The sequence below is a fragment of the Chrysemys picta genome, unplaced genomic scaffold, assembly GCF_011386835.1.
Source record: "Chrysemys picta bellii isolate R12L10 unplaced genomic scaffold, ASM1138683v2 scaf2472, whole genome shotgun sequence".
NCBI classification, from domain to species: domain Eukaryota; kingdom Metazoa; phylum Chordata; order Testudines; family Emydidae; genus Chrysemys; species Chrysemys picta.
The window spans coordinates 1-8,515 of NW_027055175.1; the positions used below are offsets into that span (position 1 = coordinate 1).

Sequence of the window (8,515 nt, forward strand, 5' to 3'; positions counted from 1 at the left end):
CCCACAGCCTTTGTTCAGTTTCCCGGGCCCCGGAGTCATCTGACCTCCAACCCCCTCCTGGGTTCTCATGTTACAAGCTCAGGTATGTTCCCTTGGGCCGGCACCCATCCCCCGATGCAGACCATCCTAGTCACACTCCCCTGTCAGCATTCACACACCCCAGCAAGAACAGTCCCAGTTCGTCACAGGTGTACTGGGGGTTAGGGGTTGAGGGACAGTGTGGTTTGGGGGTAAGAGAGGCTCAGGGGGTTGGGGTGTACTGGGGGTTAGGGGTTGAGGGACAGTGTAGTTTGGGGGTAGGAGAGGCACAGGGGGTTGGGGTGTGCTGGGGGTTAGGCGTTGAGGGACAGTTAGGTTTGGGGGTAGGAGAGGCTCAGGGGGTTGGGGTGTACTGGGGGTTAGGGGTTGAGGGACAGTGTAGTTTGGGGGTAGGAGAGGCACAGGGGGTTAGGGTGTGGAGATTGCGGGGGCTGAGGGGGGAGCAGGGACCAGGGATACTCTACATACCAAGGCTAGGAGGGACCATTGTGATCATCCGTCTGACCTGCTGTATAGCCCAGGGCAGGGACCTTGGGTTCAGGTCAGGGGGCGAGGAGAAGAGCAGAGGGTGCTAGGTTTGGGGGGCTGGGAGAGGAGTGGGGGGCCCAGGGAAGCCCCCCTCCGGGGGTGTGTGGTCTCAGTCTATTAAGGACGGTTCCAGGGCCACCCCTTGTTCGTGTGCTGTGAAGGGGGGGCGGGGTCTCCTTCCCAGAGCTGCACATCGGTGGGGGTGACACGGTGTGTGTGTGTCACTGCATGAGTGATGTCCCGGTGTGTCCATGGTGTGCATCACTGGGTGTAGGTGTCACTCTGTGTGTGACTGCACGTAGCCCAGTGTGGGTGTGTGTCGCTGCATGTGTGTATATCGGATATCCCTGTGTGTCCGTCCGGGTGGGTGTGTCACTGTGTGTGTGTGTCATTGTGTGTGTGTTCCCGGTGTGTGTTTAGCAGCCGCCTTGCTCCCCTTCCCCATTAGGTCCCTGCGGCTTTGAGCTTGGCGTGAAAGATGCTCCCCCCTGCGAGCCTCTCGGCCGGTACTAGCGGGACCCTTCCCCCCATGGGGACCCCAATCTCCAGCAGCCCCCGTGGGAGAAGCCCCGCGCGAGGAGTCAGGGGCAGCCGCCCGCTCCCCATGTCCAAAGGCAGCCCCCAGCCCCGCTCTGGTCAGCACCCCACCTCTCCAAACCCAGAACTGGGGCACTGTCCCGTCCCCGGGGCAGCCTGGCCCAGCCCCCCCAACCTCGCATGGCCTCACTGGGCTCCTGCCCCACTCCTGCAACTCCCGCCCCCCACGCACAGCGCCCCCTGCCGGGACTGGGGTAGGTGGGCGCTCCCCACAGCCAGCTCCTGCCCGTCCCCACAGCGCCCCCTGCCGGGACAGGCGGAGACTGGGGTAGCCGGGAGCTCCCCCCAGCCAGCTCCTGCCCGTCCCCACAGCGCCCCCTGCTGGGACAGGCCGGGACTGGGGTAGCTGGGAGCTTCCCCCCCCCAGCCAACTCCTGCCCGTCCCCACAGCGCCCCCTGCTGGGACAGGCCGGGACTGGGGTAGCTGGGAGCTTCCCCCCCCAGGGATTCTGCCCCGCCCCCACAGCGCCCCCTGCTGGGACACGCTGGGACTGGGGTAGCAGGGAGCTCTCCCTCCCACCCTCCCCCGTCCTGCCTGATCCCTGGCGCAGATCGCGTTGCCTGTGTCACACTCCGAGCAGGAGTCCCAGGGTAACAGCTTCAGCGAGACGGGCCCGTCTAGGGGGACCCCTGGGACCCCACGGGGGCCGGACATCGCACCCCAGCCTTGCTGGGCGTGCTGGGTGCAGGGGGTGTGACGAAGTGGGACTGTTCTTAATGTTTCCTCTGCATACTGTGTGGGTGCCTCAGTTTCCCCTATGCATTTCTTAAGTCTCTAGGTGGTGGGATAAAGGCCAGTGTGCATAAATCACTGACACTCTGTCTCCCTGGCAACAAATGGCCAGGGCCCCTTCCCCCCTGCAAGGAAATAGCTAAAGGTGAACAAAGAGATCAGGTGACCTCCTGGCCCAGGAAAGGAACTCAGCAGAGAAGGAGGGGCAGGAGAGGGTTTGGGTTGGGGCTAGCTGGGGACGGGGAGTGACGCAGATGGGGGTGTCTGGCTCTCTGAACCCCAGAATGGACCCGGCTGAGGGGTCCCATTTGCTGTACGTACAAGCTCTGTTTTAGACCATGTTCCTGTCATCTAATAAGCCTCTGTGTTACTGGCTGGCTGAGAGTCATGTCTGACTGCGAAGTGGGGGTGCAGGACCTCTGGCTCCCTCAGGACCCCGCCGGGGCGGACTCGCTGTGGGAAGCGCACGGAGGGGCATATGCTGAATGCTCCCAGGAGAGACCCAGGAGGTGAAGCCGTGTGAGCTTCTTGCCCTGAAGACGGTCTGCTCCGAGGGAGAGGAGGCTCCCAAAGTCCTGACTGGCTTTGTGGGGAGCAGTTCCAGAGCATCGCCCGGGGACTCCGTGACAGGGGGCACCAGAGTGGGGCGGGCGAGCCCCGGCGTGCAGCCCCTTTGCTGCTGGCTGCGCCCTCCCTCTTCTCTTCCCAGCTCCTGGGCTCCGAGAACCAGCGAACTGCTCCTGCTGCTCGCCCGCAGCGCGCTCTGATTGGCCCGGCGCGCTGGAGCGGGGCGGGGGGGGGGCTATATAAAGGCAAGGGCACTGCAGCATTCTGGCATTGGTGCAGAGCCGTGGCTGGTGCTGGAGCTGCTGGCTGTGTCCCCTCCCCCCCCAGCCCCCGCTGCAGCTGCTGGCTGTGCCCCCCACCCCCAGCCCCCGCTGCAGCCTCTGCTCCCCCCCTCGCTGCAACTGCTGGCTCTGCCTCCCCCCGCTCCCCCGCCCCCCCCGCCTGCAGCTGCCCTGGCAGCCAGGCCCCCTTGGCCAAGATGAGCTATGACCCCTATGGCTTCCGCAAGCCGTGGCAGGAGTACCGGAGCGTCCGCTCCACCAAGTCCACCGTCTCCTCCTCCCTGTACGCCCTGCACCGGCCGGCGCTGGCCCCTGCCAAGCGCTCGGGGTGCGTCGCCTCCCTGGAGAAGTTGGACCTGTCCCAGGTGAGTAGCCTGAACGCGGAGCTGCTGGGGCTGCGGGCCCAGGAGAAGGAGCAGCTGGTCGACCTCAACGACCGCTTCGCCACCTACGTGGAGAAGGTGCGCCGGCTGGAGCAGCACAACAAGGTGCTGCTGGTGGAGCTGGAGGCGCTGCGGCAGAAGCAGCAGGACCCCTCGCGCCTGCACCTGCTGTACCGGCAGGAGCTGCGCGGCCTGCGCGGCCTGCTGGAGACGGAGGCGGGCGAGAAGATGCGCATGGAGGCCAGCCGGGACCAGCTGCGCGACTCCTGCAGCCAGCTGAAGGAGCGCTATGAGGAGGAGGCGCGGCTGCGGCTGCAGGCCGAGGAGACGCTGCGGAAGGTGCGGGAGGAGGCCGGCCAGGCCGCGCTGGCTAACAGCGACGTGGAGGGCAGCATCGGCTCCCTGCTGGGGGAGATCTCCCTGCTCCACAAGGTCTTCGGGCAGGAGAGTGCCGAGCTGTCGGCCCAGGTGGAGGCGGCCAGTCTGCCGGTGGACGTGAGCCTGGCGGGAGCTAAGCCCGATCTGGCGGCAGCGCTGCGGGAGATCCGGGCGCAGTACGAGACGCTGGCCGGCAGGAACATGCAGGCGGCCGAAGACTGGTACCGCACCAGGTTCGCCTCGGTGGCCGAGCTAGCCAGCAAGAACAACGAGGCGGTGAGGTCCATGCGGGAGGAGACGGCCGAGTACCGGCGCCTGCTGCAGTCCCGCTCGGCCGAGGTCGAGGCCCTGCGCAGCATCATCGACTCGCTCAACAAGCAGCTGGAGAGCGTGGAGGACAGGCAGAGCAGCGAGGTGGCCACGTACCAGGTGAGGCCAGGGCCTGCAGGGCAAGCCAGGCTCCCTCGCCTGTGGAGGGCAGGCGCACGGGCCTGGAGCCAGGACTCCTGGGTTCTCCGCTTCATTTAGCCCCCCGTGGCATGGACAGAAAGCTGGGCCCAGGTCTGCCCAGTCCCCTTGCCAGGGTCCGACGCCCTCCCCACAAGCAGCAGTAGGGTGCAAACAGCCCGGGCAGGGCTCTGCATCACTGCCTGCGCTGGGGAGCGGCTGGCACCAGGCACAAGGAGGGAGCTTGGGAAGTGCCCTCGATCCTTGGGAGAGGGCAGCTCTGGGCCAGGGGGATTGGGGACAGCGGCCGGGCCGTTTGAGGGGCACTGGGAGCAAACTGCATCCTGGGGGCAGCAAGGAGTGGGGGAAGGGAGGGGAGCACACTCTGGAGTTTCTCTCTCAATGAGCAGGGACCCTGCTGCAGCCAGTGCAGGGGGCCCTGGCCAGGCGGGACGGTCCCGCTCCCCAGCTCAGAGGGATCATGCCCCCATGGCCCCTGCGCTCGGCTCGGAGCCGCCAGGAGCCAACAGAAGTGCTGCGTCGGCTCAGACGCCCTGAGGGCATGAATGCCATGGAGGTGACTGGGCCGGGCCCCAATGGCGGCCAGATGGGCCGGGGGTCATGGGAGGCATTGGCAGGGCAATGGGTCTGTCTGGAGCCAGCTCCCTGGGCAGGGTGGGGAGCCCCAGGGTGGGGGCATTCAGAGCCTGGGGAAGCTCTGCCCCCAGCCCTGGAGCCTTTCCCACCCCTAGCGCCTCTGGCCGTAGGGCCTGGAGGCTGGGAGCTCTGCCCAGTGGGGGGCTGGGGTACCCTGGCCAGACACTGGCTGGACGGGGGAGCGATGGTGCAGGGGGCGAAGGCACTGAGACCTGGCTGGCAGTGGGGCTTGGGGCCGGGTTGTGACCCCCCGGGCTCAGACGTGGCAGGCTCAGGGCTGAGAGCGACAGCAGGGCCCAGGCGGCACTGACCGGCCAGGCCTCTCTCCCTGCCAGGAGCGCGTGGCCGACCTGGAGCAGGAGATCAGGGAGGCCAAGCAGGAGATGGCGCGGTACCTGCGTGAGTACCAGGACCTGCTCAATGTCAAGATGGCGCTGGACATCGAGATCGCCGCCTACAGGTACTGGCCCCCCAGCCCTGCCTGGCCCCCAGCTGGGCCCCTACTCCCCCAGGCTTCAGAAGGAAGCGGCTGTCCCCAGGAGGCGGGCTGCAGGGTGGGCTGTGTCAGGACTCCTGGGTTTGGTTCCCAGCCCTGCACTGCATCCCCTTCTCGCCTCAGTTTCCTCCCCTGCTGGTGCTGTGGGGAGAAGGATCCCGGCCCCCACTCTGAGGGGGGGAGGAGCCAAGGATTACATGCTTCTGGCTGCCCTCGGGCTAACTTGCTGCAGGACACGCCAGCCCCATGTCGCCCCAACGCGAGGGCAGCGAGCTCTGCCCCACAGATCTCCCTGCTATGGACAGGGCCCCCGCGCCAGCCCCCCAGAATCACTCGGTGCCCAGGTCGCTCCCTGGGTCACAGGGGGATGCCTGCCCCCTGCTGGATGGACCTGGAGCTGCTCCGCCTGGTTGGGCCGGAGATTCCCCCCGTTGTTTATCATGCTGGGGCAGGGCTCGGAGCTCGGCCCGTCAGGCGGCTGTGGTGCCGCTCCCTGCGCTCGGGCCTGGCAGGGGACCCCTGTGTGGGCTGGGGGGCTGACCTGCGCTATCCCCTTTGGGTGTCTTACAGGAAGCTGCTGGAGGGGGAAGAGATCCGGCTGAGCTACTCATCCCCCCTGTGATCAGCGGGGGCCTGCAGCAGGAGAGCAGCCCCCAGTCACCCCCCATTCCCTGCACCCCCCTGCTGCCCTGTCCCCTTCACACCTCTCCAGTCACTCACCTGTCGCCCCCAGTGCTGAGGGAGTCGGGCAGCTGCAGGGCTGTTCCCCAGCAGTCAGGTGCGTGTGAGAGCCCCCGTCTCATTGGCTGCAGCCCCTTGGTCTCCTTGCCCCATCTCGGGGCAGACTCCAGACCCCACGTCACCATTGCAGGGAGAGGCCAGGAGTGTCCTAGCGCTGTGCTGAGCACGGCCAGGCCTCGCTGGACAAGGCTTCCTGGGTGTATCCTCAGGAGCCCAGCGCCTGCCCCGGGTACCTCTGGGCCCCAGCAGGGCTCCCCGGCGCTCAGGCCCTCTCGCTGCAGCCTGAGGTGGAGCTGCCCCCTACCCACGTGACGGCCCCCGGGCACCGGGAGTTGAACCACAAGCGGCATGTGCCCTCTCCGGAACCCGGAGGGCGAAACCACAAGTGACGTCCCCCCTCGGAGCTGCCCACCCCGGCCATGCCGAGGGAGAACCGCAGCGGGGCACAGGCAGCACTGCCCCCAGGCCCTGGGCTGACCCAGGCTGCACCCCCCAATGGGGGGCAGGGCTGACCAGCATGCACCCCCTGCTGTCAGGGGGCAAACAGTGCAGGGGGGGACAGCAGTGGGCAGGCAGGGGGAGCTGTACCCCATTCTCCTGGCCCTGCTGCGACACCCCGGAGCTGCCTCCCACCACTGGATGTCCCCCGCACAGATGGGGGATCCCACAGAGCCAGGAGCCAGCCCAGCCTCTCCTGCAGGGGGCACTCACCGCCACCACAGTGCCCAGTCCAGCTGTCCCTGGAACATCCCCCGGGGAGCCCCCATGCAGCTGGAGGGGGTGTGGGGCTAATCAGCACAGCGCCCCCTGCAGGCAGCTCTCCTGCATCAGTCAGTGTGGGGCAGGCACAGACCCGTCACCTCTCCCAATCATTGCACCAGCCACCCTTTCAGAGCAGCGCCAGGACCGGCCTGGCACTGCCACGCTGCCTGGGCCAGCAATGGAAGCACCTCAATAAAAGCCCCATGGCATTAACCTGAGCCAGAGACTCTGTCGCTGGGGGCTGGTGAGAACCGGGGGGGATGAGCACAGCCCTGTAATGCAGCAGCTCAGGGTCACGATCCCCACAGCGTCCCCTGCTGGGAGAGGCCGGGACTGGGGTAGCTGGGAGATTCCCCCCACAGCGCCCCCTGCTGGGAGAGGCCGGGACTGGGGTAGCTGGGAGATTCCCCCCACAGCGCCCCCTGCTGGGAGAGGCCGGGACTAGGGTAGCTGGGAGATCCCCCACAGCCAGGGCTCCTGCCTCCCCCCCCCCCACAGCACCCCCTGCTGGGAGAGGCCGGGACTAGGGCAGCTGGGAACTCCCCCCACAGCCAGGGCTCCTGCCCCTCTCCCCCCCCCCCCCCCAGCACCCCCTGCTGAGAGAGGCCCGGACTAGGGCAGCTGGGAACTACCCCCACAGCCAGGGCTCCTGCCTCTCTCCCCCCCCCAGCGCCCCCTGCTGGGAGAGGCCGGGACTGGGGTAGCTGGGAGATCCCCCCACAGCCAGGGCTCCTGCCCCTCTCCCTTCCCCCCCACAGCGCCCCCTGCTGGGAGAGGCCGGGACTGGGGTAGCTGGGAGATCCCCCCCCAGCGCCCCCTGCTGGGAGAGGCCGGGACTGTGGTAGCTGGGAGATCCCCCCGCCAGCCAGGGCTCCTGCCCCTCTCCCCCCCCACAGCACCCCCTGCTGGGAGAGGCCGGGACTGGGGTAGCTGGGAGATCCCCCCCCACAGCCAGGGCTCCTGCCCCGCTCCCTGCAGTGCCCCCATGAGACTCCTGCAGAGGGTGTGTTCTGGCCTGTCTGCTGTCAGTGACTTCTCTCCCCCTGGTGCCTGCAGCTGCCCGGCCAGGGCCATGGGGCCAAGGGTAGGGCCCAGCCCCAGAGACGGGCTAGAGGGAAGCGCTCTTGCCCCAGGCTGCGGCTAGTTCAGTGCTACAAGGCCACCCCCTCCCACCGGCTCCAGGGGTCCCTTCATGGCCAGCCCCTCCCTCTGGCTGGGGATAGAGCCCCCCAGATGAGGCGGGTCCATGCCCTGTGGAAGCTGCACACTCCCTCGTGCCCCCCGAGCTCTCACCTCAGTCTGCAGCACATGCCATGGTGCCCCCACCCAGGCCTGGGCAGGGCCCTGCTGTGGCACCCCAGGCTGGGGCGAGCCGGGCATCCCCCTCACCTCCAGGTGATGCTGAGCATGGAGGCGCTCCCGTGGCACCGCTGTGCCAGGGCTGGTGGGAAGCAGGCTGGTGTAGTGCAGGGCCCCGGCTCACCCACCAGCGCCCAGAAGCGCTTGTGCTGGGAGAGGACGAGGCGCTGGTGGGCGCAGGAGATGACACGGCAGCCAGGTGGCCCCTGGGGTGGACGCTGCCAGGCTGCCTGGGCGGGAAGAGCATGGTGAGCGGGCGGGGGAGCCGTACACCACCTGCTATGCAGCCGTGCTGAATGCTGCCACCTGGGGGGGAAGGGGGCAATATGGGGTGTGACCTCCCCCGCCAGGATATACCACGGGGGGGGAGGGGTGTGACCTGCCCCCGCCGGGCTATACCATGGGGGGGGGAGGGGTGTGACCTGCCCCCGCCGGGATATACCACGGGGGGGGGAGGGGTGTGACCTGCTCCCGCCGGGATATACTACGGGTGTGTGTGTGTGTGTGTGACCTGCTCCCGCCGGGATATACCACACAGGAGTGACTT

General features: G+C 67.7%; 1 protein-coding gene across 1 annotated transcript; it reads left to right on the top strand.

The window, feature by feature from the left end:
- Positions 1 to 2,819: 2,819 nt before the first annotated feature.
- LOC101935191 (neurofilament light polypeptide-like) lies at positions 2,820 to 6,825 on the top strand. The gene is made up of 3 exons (XM_005278428.4): positions 2,820 to 3,935; positions 4,946 to 5,070; positions 5,677 to 6,825. Exons 1-3 carry the CDS (start codon positions 2,943 to 2,945, stop codon positions 5,726 to 5,728), a joined length of 1,170 nt encoding a protein of 389 aa, XP_005278485.1. The 5' UTR covers positions 2,820 to 2,942; the 3' UTR covers positions 5,729 to 6,825.
- The last annotated feature ends 1,690 nt before the right edge of the window (positions 6,826 to 8,515 follow it).